This window comes from Salvia miltiorrhiza, chromosome 1 (genome assembly GCF_028751815.1).
Source record: "Salvia miltiorrhiza cultivar Shanhuang (shh) chromosome 1, IMPLAD_Smil_shh, whole genome shotgun sequence".
Classification (NCBI taxonomy): Eukaryota; Viridiplantae; Streptophyta; class Magnoliopsida; order Lamiales; family Lamiaceae; genus Salvia; species Salvia miltiorrhiza.
The window spans coordinates 47,035,876-47,052,425 of record NC_080387.1 but is presented as its reverse complement, the minus strand read 5'-3'; the positions used below and the strand labels follow the sequence as shown (position 1 = coordinate 47,052,425).

General features: G+C 37.8%; 1 protein-coding gene and 1 pseudogene across 2 annotated transcripts; one reads left to right on the top strand and one right to left on the bottom strand.

Annotated features, from left to right (window-relative positions):
* Positions 1–2,384: 2,384 nt before the first annotated feature.
* LOC131008974 (uncharacterized) lies at positions 2,385–3,743 on the bottom strand (annotated as a pseudogene).
* Positions 3,744–13,963: 10,220 nt separating this feature from the next.
* Positions 13,964–16,518, top strand: LOC130987579 (protein OXIDATIVE STRESS 3 LIKE 2-like). 2 transcript variants are annotated; one of them, XM_057911163.1, is made up of 3 exons: positions 13,995–14,458; positions 14,794–14,850; positions 15,777–16,518. In XM_057911163.1, the coding sequence occupies exons 1-3, from the start codon at positions 14,148–14,150 to the stop codon at positions 16,276–16,278; spliced, it is 870 nt and encodes a 289-aa protein (XP_057767146.1). In that variant the 5' UTR covers positions 13,995–14,147; the 3' UTR covers positions 16,279–16,518. The 2 variants fall into 2 exon arrangements, with proteins under 2 accessions (XP_057767153.1, XP_057767146.1); XM_057911170.1 differs by lacking the exon at positions 14,794–14,850 and having other exon boundaries at positions 13,964–14,458.
* Positions 16,519–16,550: the final 32 nt, after the last annotated feature.

The window sequence follows — 16,550 nt, the reverse complement described above, 5'->3', positions numbered from 1 at the left end:
ATATTAAATAAAAAAAATCGTAAACTTGCGGGCCTGAACGAGTTAGCCCGAAACCGAGTGGGTTAGGGTTATGGTCGAAAAATTTTAGCCCGAAAAATAAAAAAACTGATTAGCCCAAGCCGAATGGACTAACCCGAAATCGAGTGGGCTGGCCTTATTGACGTCCCTATCCATTAATTCTATATTTCTTAATTTATGTGCCAAAAAATAATTGAACATTTGTAATGAGACGGAGAAAATAGGAATGTACAAAATTTACTTTACAAACTTTAATATACAACATTTCCAAAAGCAACATTGGCAAGTAAATATACGTACAAACTTTTAGTTAATTTATAAATTGCACAAATTTTAATTTTTATATAATAATATAGCAATTTTTAATTTATTACTATGATTTTACCCCAAAGTTAAAATCATAAATTTTGTATGTTTCAGAAGATTGTTATATTTTTTTTCCCATAATTTTGCCCATATTTTGTGATTGTTTCCTATTTTAATTTATGATTTTAACTTTGTGGTAAAATCATAGTAATAAATTAAAAGTTCATATATTATTATAGTAAAATATCATGGACAGAGGAGGGAGTAATAAATATGGAATGAAATATTTTTGTGTAAAATAATCATATATGTTTATTAAATGTAAATAAAATTATTAATAAAATTTATGATTATACATGAATTTTTAACATATTTATTTATTTATTTATTTATTATTTCTTGAATATTTAACCATATTGCATGAAACTACTGAATATTTCAGATTAATCAAAACACTATAATTGTGTATCAATTATAATTTTGTTTAAATTAATTATGATATAATCATAGTACTATAATTATTGTAGCAATAAAAAAATATTGTATACTATAATTTCTCACTCTTTGTAAACTACAACCATTACTTGATAAAATTATACTTGCGCCATAATTCAATTTCCACTCAATTTTTCTTTTTAAATACTTATTATCATCATGCATCCAATGTGGTTCATGATCCAAAATTTATAACCAAATAATATTTGATCAAGGATAGAAATAGGCTTATGCATGCTTACGATTGCGAACACTAATAATATTTCAACAATGAGTTTGTTTTTCATGATCGTGAGGTAAAATTCTAAATTCATTTTTTCCATTTTTAAACTACATAGTTATATATTTTCATATTTTGTTTGATTATGTGTTTTTTAATTCTTTTAGTTATTTGTTGTTTTTAACATAGGGGAGCGCATCCATGCGATAATTGATCAAATGTTGATCCTTAAGTTGAAGCCTATTTTAAAGCAAGATTATGCTTATATCTTTGTTAAAAAGTATAAGTCTTGACTATAAAGTTGTAATTTCTATTAAAAAAGAGCATACTTTAAAGTTTTGGTTAAAAACATTAATCCTGGCTCCTCATCATGGAGAAAATGCTCATCTGCGATGTGTTATTGCGTCTGTCAATTGACAATAAAGACACGTGACAGAAGGTGAAGCCGATGAAAAAAGATCTTGGGTTTGACGACATTTTCGCATATAGGGTGGGCGAATAATGTCAAGCAATAATAAAAAATAAAAAAAGTTGAATATCTTATTATATACTATCTCCGTCCTAATATTCATGGCTTATTTCTTTTGAGCACGGGTATTTAGGAGAATAAAATTAAACTAAAAAGTTGTGTGGTTCACATGTTTAGTGCTATTTTTAATTGATCTTAAAGTATTGTTAATTAAGAAAGCCTTTTTTCCTCAAAATTTTTGCTGCCGCCATCCGTGTATCCTCTCCCTCCACCCTTTACACACCCTCGCCGCCCCAGCCAAATTCGATGAATTGAAGCCGTCGGGCTCAGTGAAGAAGAGTAACTCAAATCGATTAAAAGAGACCCAGTAACTCAAATCTTTCAAATAAAATCTCAAACCCTCATGCGCCAACAACCAAATTCATTCTAACACTACAAGAAAAATGATAATAGATGACAGGCGAAACCTATCATCTATTAGCAAATCGTCTGTCATAAATGAATGTGTAGTCTATTTAGGAGCGCTGGTAGACCACGGACTGCCGTCTGTCGTCTATTCGAGAATAGACGACGGACGACCGTGTGTCGTCGAAAAGCAGAAAATCGTCGTCTATTACCTATACGACAAGCGAAAAATCGTCGTCTATTAGCTAATAGACGACACGCGATGTCCGTCGTCTATTCGTTGACTGTTTCAATTTTGTATTTTTATTTTGGAATTATATTTAAATGGGAAAAGGTGCAGATACACCTTCCTAGGTGTAGCCCTTATAGCGTATACCTCCCCTTACTCTATGTGAGTGCAACTAAACCCCCAAACTCAAAAAAACGGAGCAAATAAGCCCCTCACCCTAGACGCCGTCTTCTCACCGTCAGTCAACCTATTTTTTTTAATTTGCTGTGGGGCCCACCCATTTCCTCCCCACAAGCTTCCACTTCCTCCCCACCGATCAAATCACTTTCCAATTCGAACTTCTCAACCCCCAGAACGCCACAACAGTTGGGCAGAGAAATCCACCCAAACCCCACTATGATTCTGTTGATATCCGAGTTGAATTCAAACAAATGGCCGAGATTTTCTACAATGGCTCTGCAGAATGAGTAAAACGCCGTGCAGGCAGTCCGAGAGTCGAGAGAGAAGCGGCGCGAGACGGCGGAGAACGACGCCGAATGAGATAATCGGAAGAGGGTTGCAGCGAGGGCGGCATTTGGGAGCAGGGGGTGGAGAGATGAGGTCAGAGAGGGGGTGAGGAGGCGGAGGAGCAGAGTAAAGGAAGGCTTGGAGAGGTTGAAGAATTGAACCCACCGGGGATCGTAATCGGGAGAGGTGGCCATGAAGCGGTCGAACCAGTTCTGCTGAGGTGGCGGGGATAGGGGCGGGGTGCGGGGATGGAGATGAAAGAAAGGAGGTGGAAGAGAGAGCGAGAGGTGGAGGAGAGAAGTGATTCTAGGGCTAGGGTTTGGGAGGGCAAGAGGTGGAGGTCGTGGCGGAGGAGGAAGGAGCGGGTGGCGGAGGTGGCGGAGATGAGCGTGGAGATCGCTGTGGAGATGTGTTTGTGGTGGCTGGATTCAAATTCTTGAGAGACGGCGATGGCTCTGACAAGTTGACCCAATTGGGCCTAAAAAAAAACTCCAGGATTCTCGCCGGCAAGTGACTTCAGATGGTGGGCCCCACAGAAAATTAAAAATAAAAAATAGGTTGACTAACGGTGAGAAAACGGAGGTTAGGGCGAGGGGGGTATTTTCACCCTTTTTCTTGAGTTGGGGGGTTTAGTTGCACGCACAGTGAGAATGGGGAGGTATACGCTATAAGGGTTACACCTAGGAGGGCTTATCTGCACCTTTTCCCTATTTAAATTTCCTATTTTTTTCAAATAAATATTTTATTAAATCTAAAAATTCATAATAAATCTATCTGATCTGAAAATTCATATTTTGAAAATTCAGTCCCTCTATCTGATCTGATGCTGATGATGTCCATTTGCTTTTCAACGCTCAGTCTCTTCATCAGCTTTGGTAATTCCTTCAGTGTCTCACTTTTTCTATACAGAAAAATAACCCAAGTATATCATGAGTAATCATCTACAACTACTTGGGTGTATTTTCTACCGTGATAGCTTCTGGGAGACACTGGACCAAATAGATCCATGTGAAGTAGTTGCAGTATTCACTTTGAGGAGTGTCCTGTCTTTGACTTGAATGAAGCTCTAGTCTTCTTTCCTCGTTGGCATGCATCACATTCTTGCTTTTTCTGGAAGACTATAGAAGGCAATCCTTCTACCAGTTGATGCTTGGCAAGCTTGTTGATCATTTTGAAGTTGAGGTGGTTGAGTCTTCAGTGCCATAGCCAGTTGAGTTCTGAGTTGCTCTTGCTGATGAGGCAGGTTTCAGGTGGACTATCTTCCGATGATACGACGTAGAGATTTCCTTGCCTGATTTCTCTCAGCACCACATTCTTCTTGTTGTTCTTCACAGTGAATTCATCTTTCTTGATCTTCACTGAGAATTTGTTGTCACAAAATTGACTCACAGACAAAAAATTATGTTTTAGTCCTGAAACATAGCTAACATTGTTGATACTGGCGTTATCCATATTGGCCACCAAGTTTCGGATGTAGTTCAACATGGTTTTCGTGCTGCAATAGCCATCAAGTTTCGGATGCACTTGTTAGGTCCAGAGGGTCTCGAATAGGTGTATGGGGGGAATACACCTATGGGCTATTTTTCAAATCCTCAATCAGAGGGATCTCAGTCAGAGATCAAAACGAAACTTTGCATGCAAACAAAGACTCCTGTTTTACTGAAAACAGTTTTGACCAAACAGGGTTGACGACTGATACTGAAAGCTCTTCAGTAAAGAGTTATCAGTTAAGTTGTTGGAACTTAACTGATGCACGTAAGGGCTTCAGTCGTGTTTGCTAAGACAGAGATGATAACACTCTTCCTGACTATCAAAAGATAGATCAGTCAGACTGATATCATACGCAGCGGAAATTAAACTTAGTTTCGCAATAGCCTTGGTGGAGCACGTTGTTGGTTGTTAGGTTACTCTTTGCAGTTAATCAGTGTTCAGTTTATCAATTGAAATAACACAAGTAAGAATGTAAAACTGAAAGCTGTAAACAACACAAAGATTTTTACGTGGTTCGGAAAAACCCTTTCCTACATCCACGGTCGGTTGATCAGACCAACAATCCACTCCGCAAGTGCTTAACAGATGCACTACAAACCAAACCGTGTGCTTGCCGGGTGCATACAACCGTACCACTAAAGAAAACCCTTCTTCAGGACCCACGCTTCACTCGCGTCGGATTTATCTGCTCAGCACAACCCGTGCTAAGACTTCTCACTCAGAGTCAGAGTACCTTCCTGAACTCCGAATCACTCAAACACTCTTTTGGGGGGAGGTTTGAACGAGTGCCAACTTCACTACAAAGAACAAGTTCTTTGATGCAAGTTTGACCTTTGGCTTCTGGGTAAACAGAGGTTTGCCTAAGGTCTAAGAGAATGTGTGTAATCAGCAGTGACTGATTTTGGCTTTGGAATTCTCTTTTTCGATTCAAGCTTTGGGGAGATTAAGCTTTAGGCCGAGTAGCAATTTCGGCAGAGCTTCAGCTTATGTCGTTGAATCGGTGAAGGTTGAAGTGATCCTCGAGCGCTATTTGTAGGAGAACTCTTGAATAGATCCGTTGGCGTAGAACGTCATCAAGATTTTTTCCGTTGGAGAGCAATTCGAATTTGGGCTGAGGCTTCAATCTTCGAGGTTCCTTGTCTGGGTGGAAACGGTTCTTTTGATGGACATGAGATGTGACGTCTCTGAAAAGTAACCACCAGATAGGAATGACCTTTGCAGAGATAAGGATATCCTGAGATCTCTGCATTTAATGCGGCTGTACTTTGTGAGTACGTGGCTTCCTCTGAACGTTGGAAGATCAGTCCTAAGAGGAATGTTCAACTGATACTTGACTTTAGTATCAGTCTATTGCGCGCATTAAGTAATCAGTCTTCAACTGATACTTCAGTTGGTATCTGCAGTCTTCAGTCTTCGGTCCTTCGTTCTTCAGTCTTCAGTCTTCAGTCTTCGACACCGCAAACTAAGCTAGAACCGAACTCTAACACTTGAGTTCAAAGCAATTCTAGTCTATTACAATTAAGTCCTATGAATTTTGGTATCATCAAAACAAGGGTTAGGATATTCCACAAGGTTCCCAACAGCACTTCAACATAGTTTTTGCGCTGCAATGGCCACCAAGTTTCAAATGCAATTCAACATGGTTTTTGCGCTATAATAGCCACCAAGTTGAGATGCACTTCAACATGGTTTTTGCGCTGCAATGGCCATCAAATTTTGGATGCACTTCAATATGGTTTTCGCGCTGCAATAGCCACCAAGTTTCGGATACACTTCAACATGGTTTTCGCGCTGCAATGGCCACCATATTGACTAACATAATTCGACATGCTCTGCAATTTAAGATAGAACAAAATTTGAAAGAGTACAACGGAATGTACCGCTTGAAAGAAATCAGGCTCTATGTGGACAGAAACGAAATATTTATTGACGCCCCCGACCTTTATTTGGCTTGAAACAGAAGTTTTCTACAAAAACTTATGTATTCATGTAAAAAATGTATTTTGCTTTTTTAGTATTCCTACTATTAGTCCATGTATAACACCTTTGTTGCGCAATAGCTAGAGCTGTCAAAATAAGGCCGAAATGGGCCCATTTTGGCCCATTTTGACAGCTCTACTTGAGATCAACCTCTCATTCCTTCAAGCACTCAAAATTCTTCCGTTGGGAAAGTTTGTGAAGGACTTCATAGCTGGTAAGTCCAAGGCACCTAGAAAGAAGGGCGGGTTAACCGCGAAGAAACGCCGCACTGAAGAGGCGACGAGCTCCACAGTTGCGGACACTCCGGCCGTCGATCTCGCCTCCACTCTACACCTAGCCCCTACTCTACAGCCGCACCGCACCACCTAGATACGGCCGAAAACGATCGCTGCCAGACCGAGCACTGCTCAGGCCCAGCCATAGAGCTCCGACGACTCAGGAACCCCTGACCTCGACTATGAGTTGAAGACGAGTTTTGATTCTGCCATCGAGTCGTTCGCCGACTCGACAGCCTCCTCAGCACAATCGGGAGATGATGTTGCTCCTCACAACATCCCTGTGGAATTTTCCGATCCTATCGAAGTAGAGGAGCTCCTCAATTTTTCAAACGACGTGCTGCGCAAAGCTGTGAAAACAAGGCGATAGAAAAACTTCCTCACAGGTAAACCTTTACACCTTGCATCCATTGAGCGTTTGGGCATTAAAGATCGCTTTGTAGATTGCTTTGAGCGTATAGGCTGGTCTTGGTTGTTGTGCGAGTCATATTACCCTGTTCATCAAGAAGTAGCCCTTGAGTTTTTTTCCACTTTCAAGTTTGTTGACACATGTGATCTTGATGTGAAGTGTATTTTTTTTTCGCTTGTTTAATATGAATCATGAACTGTCGTTGCTTGAGTGGTCTGTTAAATTGGGCATTTGTTCGGTGGAAGACACTGTTAAGCATGAGTTTCGATCTGCTTTATGTGGGTTGGGGTCAATCGAGTCAGATTTAGCAAATGTTGGACAGTCGTGGTCTTTACTTGCTCGACCGGGAGCAAAGCCGTTTGATGTTTCCCGGTCATCTGTGTATGAGGTCAAGGACCCGGTGTTGAGAATATGCCACATTTATCTTTGCTATAACTTGATTGGTCGATCGACCAATTTTTCTAAAGTGAGTGGTGCGGACTTGTTTTTTCTAAGATGTATGCATGAGGGAGTACATGTCAATTTGGGATATTGGATAGCGTCTAGCATGCATCACATCAGCACACACCCAGCCCGCCATATTACACTTTGCCATTTTATCGGGGCCTTCATTGCACGGAACTTTGATTTTACGGCTCATTCATGCATGACCTGTGTAAGAAACCCACCTCATTTGATCTTAACATTATGGCTGCCGCTCGAGTCTTCTACTTTAACTCGGATGGTGAGCTTCGTTTTTATGAGCCAGGGGAAACCCCCTGAACATTGGTGTCTCTACAAATCCGGTCTCTCTAGAGGCATTGGCATCGGATGTACAGGGCCTGCGGGATAAGTTCATGCAGTTTCGGACAGAGGTGACACAACAGTTGACCCGGATCGACGGGAACGTGGCTGCCCTACAGGAGAGTATCGCGAATTTGAGCGCCACGATTCGACAGGAGCTGCGGCGCGGTGTACACGGTGACTTTTTTCGTTGTTTTGTTTCGTGTGTTTTTGTGTTGTCTTTCTCTTTATCTTTTAGTTGTGTGTCTCGTTTGCTCCTTTGCTTATGCTTTGTTTTGTTTGCTTGAGGGCAAGCAAAATCTAAGTGTGAGGAGGGCATCTTTGAGTTTGTCTTCTGTTAAAGTCCGTTTTTATGTCGTTTTGTGTGTCTTGAGCTTTGTGATTGTTGGAGTATTAGTGATAAGCATGTTGCCCGATTGAGTTGTGTGATGAACTTGAGATTTGATACTTGAGATTTGGGATTTGGTGATTGAAAATTTTGTGTTTTGATTGAATGAAATTTGGGATGACAAATAAAAGCATCATTTGAGAAAGAAAACCACATGTATGTGAGAATTGAGCTTACTAGAGTAGAGCACTCTCTACTATCTTATTCTTGTTGAGTGGTTTTGTTGTTCAATCTACCACATTGTAGGATTTTTCATTCATGGGGGCTGGTGGCGCGGTAAGAAAGAAAAACTTCACAAACGAGATAAAACAAATCGTTATTTTAAGTGCTCTCATTTGCCAAAAGACTTTGAAACTATACTTGGTCGTTTTTGGCCAAACATGCTGGTGACAAAAGAAGGGGACTACAAATCTAACTTCAGTTTCTGGAATAGTGAGTGGAAAAATCATGGTGTTTATTTTAAGATTCCACCCCAGGATTAGTTTTGTTCAATTGTGAAACTGTTTCAACAAATCCCTGAATATAGTGGTATGCTGAAATTGGGGCGACGCCGGTGGTCGTATGCTGAAATTGGGGCGACGCCGGCAGTCGTATGTTGAAATTAGGGAGGCGAAGGCAAGTTTATTTTCAGAACAGGGAGGAGGCGCGCGAGTAGATTTCTGTGAGATGGGCTAGGGTTTCGGGTGAGAAAAGATGAGGCTAGCCAGCGACGGTGAAGAAGGCGTCGACGCTGCGGTGTCCGACGAATTTTTGCTGAGATATGGGCGGCGTCTAGGTTTTCTGTGAGATGTCGCGAGAAGAGAGTTTTGAGAAGGAAATAATAGAATAGAGTTTTGAGATGGCACGAGAAGGGAAAAATTAGTATTTAAAAAGAATGACATTTTTAGCTATTTTTAAAATGATTATATTACTAAATGAGTTGACATTCTTTTTAAAAATGGCATTTATAAACAATTGACAATTTTTAAAAAATGCTATTTTTTTCGTCAAATAGTTTTTTAATAAAAAAAAATTAGCATTTAAAAAAATGTCAGTTTGAACTTTTTAATAATTTTTTTATATATATAATTGCCTTTATTTTAGTTTTTTAATAAAAAAATTTGGTGTCTCTGAAAAACATGACGGTTTTATATTAACATACATGACGATATGCATAAGTGTGAGTTTAAAATTATTTAAGGCCATTATCTTAGGGCGGTTTGCAAAACTAGGCCACTATTTTTCGGACTTGCAAAAATAGGCCAATTATTTTAATTTTTGGTATTTTTAGACCACATTTGAGCTCGATTCAGCATTTATAGGCCACTTTTCGGGGTCAAAATGTGGCCCAAAATAGCTTGATTGGGTACATATGTGGCCTAAGAATACCAAAAATTAAAATAATTGGCCTATTTTTGCAAGTTCGAGAAATAGTGGCCTATTTTTGCAAATCGCCCTAAGATAATGGCCTTAAATAATTTTGAACTCGCATAAGTGTCATGTATAGCAATTAATTTAACGCACATACATGACGTTGTTTTAAATATACTTGACATTTTATATAAAATGTCAAGAAAACGAAAATTAATGACAGTTTATTCAACAACACACATGACAATTTGATTAACTGTCATGTATTGCATTTAAATTAACGCACACACATGACGCTTTGTAATGAATGTCATCTATAATATGAATAAACGACGCTCATACATGACGCTTTTTCTAAAAGTGTCAGCACAACGTCATGTATAGAATACACGACACTGAATACATGACGTTTTTTTAAAAAACGTCAAGTATTCAAAAATGGCGCTCATACATGATGCTTTTTACTAAAAAGCGTCATGTATGCAGTGTCATGTATACTCAATTTTCTTGTAGTGTAAGTAGCTCTTTATTTTTATTTTTTTATAATTATATTGAATTAAAATAAATTATTTCTTCTATATTGTAGGTATGGAGCTTGAATTAGACACTGAAATGGAGGCAGACGATATATTCAACAAAATCAAGAAGAATTTTTATGCTCCCAAAATTGTAGGAAAGGAAATTGAGGGAAAGATATATCTCAAAGAGCTTCAATTCAAGGTGACTCAAGATTTGAAGTTTGTTAACTGTGCTGCTGCTGAGACATTTTCATCCGCCGAGAATGAGAATCCAATAAAGACTAATAGGGACCTGGTGTGCATTCCAGATAATAAAAATTTGTCTCAATATTAAAATATTAAAATTTGTCTCAACCAAGTGTATAAAAAAAAAAACTATGCTTCGTTGTTCTAATTTTTTTTATGCTTTTATGTGATACTCTGATTTTCATCTGATGTGGGTAGATATTTATATTGGTAACCCATTGTGGGTCCCCATTGTAGGACAATCCATATATCGCTGTCCAGTGGACTAATAACGAAATTAGCGAAAAAGGTGCAGTTTTCATCTTCATTGCTCATTTCGTTTGGCAAAGTTAACTGATATCAAACACCCAATCAACATCAAGTGCGAATAACCAAACCAAAACACAATAAACTTAATAGGCCAAATTATATTTAAAGAGCAAATGCAATACTAATTAATAGGCCATCCAAGATGTTCATGTTTTTCAAGCATATATAATGTTCATGAAGTTGTGATATGTTGTGAGTCATTGGTGATGCATGATAGAAGGCACTAGGGTAGCCATTTGGCCTGCTTTTGAATTCCTACCTGAACATTAACCCCTAGTGAGCCGTGTTTGAAGCCTTGAACCTTTCTTGTTCTTAATAGTCCCTAAATAATAAGCCAAGGCCTGTTTTGGACTGTTTCTCTTGACCATGTGTTGCATGTTTTCTCTTGGATCTCATTCCATCATTTATTAGAGAGAGTGGAGTTTGTTGATTTTGCCCAACTGCAGTGTTGCGAATCGTGTTGAGAATCTAATTCGTTTGGCCAAACAAAGGCCACGGTCAGATAGTTTAGACGCAGTATTGGGGGATAGAGTTATGTAGAATGTTATATCTGGTGATCATTTGCTGGAAGTGAAAATAAAAAACGGGTGTTCCTGTATGCTGTTATTAAAAAAAAAAAAAATAAGTGCAGCACCAAAATTTTGAAACATGTTAGAGTTTTCGATGAGTTTTTCCCTGTAGCTCTGTAGTGTTTTCCATCTCTCTATAGTCTTGATTGTAGGGATGATGGTCCGGATTGAACATGCACACTTTGAGTTTCAATGCTTAAAGCCTAAGACCCATATGATCTTGCCAAAAATCATGAATGGTCCTTCAGCCCCATTACACCAAATGAGAAAAGACCTTTTTGAATTACTATGTGACCATGACATATCACGACTAAGTGAATTTTTCTTCTCATGTGTGAAATTTCCAAATAAATTATTGAGAGAAGAGTGAACCTTGAGAGAGGCTCATTGTTGCTTGATTTGGACTGAATTAACAATGAAAACACATGTTTGACATTTCTTTTTTCTTGATTCGAGAGTTGAGAGTTGATTGTGAATTGCATGGTTCGACTTGGCAGTATGTTCTGTTACTGGTGTTTTGATGATTACTTGGTTGTTGTTTTGTTCTAGTCTGTTGAGTTTGTTAGTGTCTTGTTTAATGTATTTGTTCTGTTTCCTTTTCGTTTACTTGTTAGTTTGTTTCCTTTTATTTTATTTTGGAGTATTTAGTGTCGTGTCGAGGAGGGAAGTTGTCTTTAGTGACTGATTTTCACCATTAAATTATTCTTTCACGTTATACTTGAGGACAAGTATGATCTAAGTGTGAGGGGATTTGATGTGTGCATTTTAGTTACTTAGTTTAGTGTGTGTTTTGCCATGATTTTATATGATTTTACATGATTTGTGACATGTTGGATATAGGAATTGAGCGGAAAATTAAGAAGAACTCGTGTGGATGAAGAAAATGGAATTGATCGAGTTTTGCATGGAATTGATCGAGTTTGCGTGGATTTTGATGAAAGTGATGGACTATGAAGAAGAAGTTTGGATATTGGGCTTGAAATTAATTGTCTAGAATTTAATTAGTCCAAATCTCTTGATTTTAATTATTTCCTATGCTTTATTTTTGTTAAGGGCCAAAATTTACCCAAACTTGTTGGGCCAAGGGTTGGTCACTTTTGTGGGATTAAAATCCCTTAGCTTATTTCCTTTTTCCTAGCCACCACTTATATATATATATATATATATATATATATATATATATATATATAGGGGAAGGCTAAAATAAAAATCAAAGTTAGACTATAAAATAGGAACCATTTTCAGCCCTTAGATCATCAAGATCTACGGTTAATTCATCACCTTGTTGGAATAATTCATGGTCCTGAGTTCGAATCTCATAGGTAGCAAAAATTTAATTTTCATAATTCATACGTTTACACAGCGGATTCATGGGTGTTCTACATATAATTCATACATTTTAATTAGTTTATAGTTTATAGTCTAAGAGGAGTTTTCTGAATAGCCCTCTCCTATATATATATATATATATATATATATTAGGAGATATGTTTTAATTCTTGAACACCAACCACTACACGTTTTATTCCCTAGTATTAGAATTACCTTCTTTTTTTGTTGACTTTTGCTTTGGAACCTTGCGGCTAGTTTGGAGATCAAGTGGCAGAAGACTTTGTTTTCAATTGTGGTTACAATTTAATTCAATTGCTTAGTTTAATTTTCGTTAGTTCTTTAACTGTAGTTTATTCCTTTATTTTGTGTTTGATTATTTTATGTTTGCTTTTAATTATTTGGTTGTTTGTAGTTTAATTATGAGTAGCTAAATTTTTAATTCGGCAATAATAATGAAACACTGATTTATTAATCCGTGAGACCTAATTGGTTTTAAAATTGGTTCCTATTGATTCCGATTAATTCATTGGGTTTAAAGATAATCTGATTTTATTTAAGACTGGCCAACTTAGGTTTAATTGAATTACAGTCAATTAGCACCTCCAATTCGTAATTGTTGTAATATGGCTGATTAGTGATAAAACTACCGTGTTCGTAGTAGGAATAAATTGGTAGATTAATTATTACTAGCGTATCTAGGATAATTGGTCTAAACTGGGTTCCTTCATCCTAATGCTATTAGAATATTAAATCTATGACTGTCGTATCCAGCTAGGTTATATTTTAATAAGGGAAATAGGCAGGACTGACGTATCCAGCCGTCTATCGACACAGTAAGTAGGAATTGGGGTATGTCAGTGCGTATCACGATATCTTATAACTAGTTGATTGATATGGATTAATTAATCTTTGCGTCGATGATCAGAGCTTTGAATTAGTGTGGATTTATTTGAGCCGAGTTACCTTTTATTGATTAAATTCTAGATTGTTATTTGAGTTATTTGATTTTTTAGTTATAATTAATTTTCTCAAAATTAAGGCGTGGTGGCACCACCAAAATTATAGATTTTAAGGAATTAAATGAGTTTACCTACTATCTGTGGAATCGACCCTACTTGCCATTATACTAATTAGTTCTAGATAATTCCGTAGGAATTATTTGGTGGTGTACAACGTCTACCACAGATCAAAAATGAAACTTGGTCTTGCTTCATGGGACGGAGGGAGTATTTTCAATGTATTACAATTATACACGTACTAGTTTTAATAAAAAAAATTGGTAAACCATAATTAATGATTATCAAATTTAATTGGGATGGATGTAGATAATTTTTGCTTATTATGCGATGGAATTTTGTCGGCCCTCTAAGACTTGGAAAATTACATTCGTAGACACGAATTTCTGGGTCTTTCAATATTGAAATTATTTGTGAAATGAACCCCACTAACCTTTGTCCAACGCTCGAAGAAGAATATTCCTATTTATCCTTACAACACCAAACTCACACAATAAAAAAGAATATCCACTGCATCATTATCCGACACGTTTCAATCCCCTCCATCCAACGGCTGAGAACCCGCCGCATATCTTGTTACGGTACGCCTTCCAACACCCAAACACGCCCTCCTATTTAAGATTAGGAAATGGAAAAAGATAATATTGTTTATTTATCCAATTTGGAAATTGTGCTGCTTTTGTCTTTGGATAAAGATAAGCCCTTTCACGATCAATATCTTCTCTCTCGTTTAGTTTACTCTTCCCTCTCTCTCTTACAGTTTCTCTCTCCACCAATACATACGCGGTACATGTATCTATAGAAAAACCTTCTCGACAACAGTGTAGGGGAGATGTCGATAGCCTTGCAGAGGAACAACTCAGGCGGCGGCCACCCGATCGAAGGGCCAGGATTCGTTCACTGCGAGATGGCTTATGTTTCGTCGCCTTATGACCCGCCGGAGCTATCAGCGGCCGATCGGCTGTCTCCGGAGGCGGAGGATGCAAGCGGTTCGTTGTCATCTTCATCCAGTTCTTCAATTGGAAAGAACAGTGACGAGCATCCCGGCGGCGGCAGCGGCAGTGATGAAGAGGAAGTGCAGAGTCAATATAAAGGAGGACCATTGGACAACTTGGATTCTCTGGAGGAAGTTCTTCCTGTAAAGTACGTGATTTTGTTTATTTTTGTGTTATTTTTTGGAGAATCTTGTGAATTGGTAGAATGATCTTAGCTTGCACTGATGTTCTGTGGTTTAGGGGGAAAAAGGGTAATAGTATTTTCTACATACGATTTATGTTAAGGCCATAATGGACAATCGATCACTTTTCTAATCAAGCTATATGACGATTTTGTGTTGGAAAAAAGAAAGTTGAAATTCAAGTTATTAAGAGAGAAATGTGTACATTCCATATTGAGCTCTTTCTTTTGGTAAGAAATACAAACATCTCTTTTTGAGGTTTGTTTATATCCATATCCATTCTTCTATTTTGGCTCTGCAGTGTTGTCTCTCGTGAGAATTGCCAGCTTCTTTGTTCTGCTAGTACTGGATCTGCATTGTAAGTGAAGTGGAGTATACAGTGCTAAGTAATTTGTTTAGTAAACATCTGCTAGTATTGATTTGTTTAGTACTGGAATCTCTTTTGCTAAGAAGCTAATGTCCTCTAAAATCCTGTTTCGGATCGTGTATCTGACAAATTTCTGGTTAATAGAGACTCTTGATGTCTTGTTCTTCTAATGATGCATGGAGCAAAAGTTTTATGATTATCTCCCTTCATAAAGCAACCTTATAAGTTCTAACTAGACTTGTGTTTGGAGAAGGTTCTAATTTTATTAGTGAACCCATTAGTTAAAATCTTTCTACTTCACATAGAGGAGGTTTTTTTTGGGATCATTATACATCTGTAGTGAGTTTATAATGCCATTGTGGCACTTGAATTATAAATGAAAGATGACTATCATAAAAATGTTTTGTCAGGATACTGATACAGTGATACTGATTAGATGTAGCCATTATGGCACATGAGTATCTTGTGCTGGCTGTGCTGCTGCGTGCGTCTTTTCTTCCATCTGTGTTTCAAACTTTCTGTGTCGGCAGAAGATCATCTTTCTCCTCTTTTTTACGTTCTGTTGGATATAGACCTGTGCTAAGTAAAGTAAGTCTTTAAGAATCACTACAAGAGTGTTGGTAGCTCTGGAATCAACCGCAAAACAGAAGTTAGGGAAAAAAGACCCCCAATATCTGGTTTTGTTTCTCCAATCAAGGGACAGGTGCAAAGAGTAGTGTTTGCTGCTTCTTATTGCAATCATCCACTGTTATGAAGTTGTCATCCAAATTCTGACTGTTTTATCCGTCTTGAGTGAATCTCTTAGGACTATATTTTTTTGGCATTTGTTGTTTAATTTCACTCGATGCTTAGACTGTGCTCTTTAATTTGTTCCATGTTCATGTGGTGATCGTTTCATGGTGTCTGGAATTTTATAGGAAGAGCATATCAAAGTTCTACTCTGGTAAATCCAAATCATTTACCAGCTTATCTGATGCTGCATCAATCCCCTCGATTAAAGAAATCACGAAACCAGAAAATGCTTATACAAGGAAACGTAAGAACTTGCTGGTCTTCAATAACTTATGGGACAAGAATCAGAATAGCATTATAAAGAATCGCATCGGCGGAATATCAAAAAGACCAACCAATTCTAGAAGTATGCTGTCTCTTGCAGCTAACATGAACTGCTCTGAAAGCAATAGTGGGGAAACCTCCAATTCAAATTCATCACCACCTGGTTGCAGTCTTCCTCCTTTACCACCACATGTCAGAAGAAGTATGAAAAGTGAGCTGTCATCATCACCTCCTGTTGATAAGTTTCCTTCATGGCGGTCTTTCTCCTTATCTGATCTGCAAGGTGCTGCTGTGGCTGAAGCTGCTACTCCCAGCGCTGGTGGCTTATGGAGCAATAACACAGAGAATTACAGCCATATATAAATTGTGTTTTCATTTTATATCACCCTATGAATCTAAATTATGATAGATGTTCATGGAGGTGGAGATGTTTGTACCATCTTCTTGCTTGTGCTCATGCTTCTGCTCCTCGTAGTTGTTGTTTAGGCATCACCTGTTCCCTTACATCTTTAGAATGTAAACACTGAAAGATATAATTAGAGTTTGCATCTGACTTTGTCTTGTTATATATCTGAATAAAATTCACATAGTCCTAGTGTCAAACTATATGTTCGTCTGGCTGTGTCAATGCCCTT

Excerpts from the sequence above, each read along its gene's own strand:
- LOC130987579 (XM_057911163.1), top strand. The coding sequence starts at position 14,148 with ATGTCGATAGCCTTGCAGAGGAACAACTCAGGCGGCGGCCACCCGATC. Across the intron at positions 14,459-14,793 it reads GAGGAAGTTCTTCCTGTAAA|TGTTGTCTCTCGTGAGAATT; the intron begins GTACGTGATTTT and ends TTGGCTCTGCAG. Across the intron at positions 14,851-15,776 it reads GCTAGTACTGGATCTGCATT|GAAGAGCATATCAAAGTTCT; the intron begins GTAAGTGAAGTG and ends GGAATTTTATAG.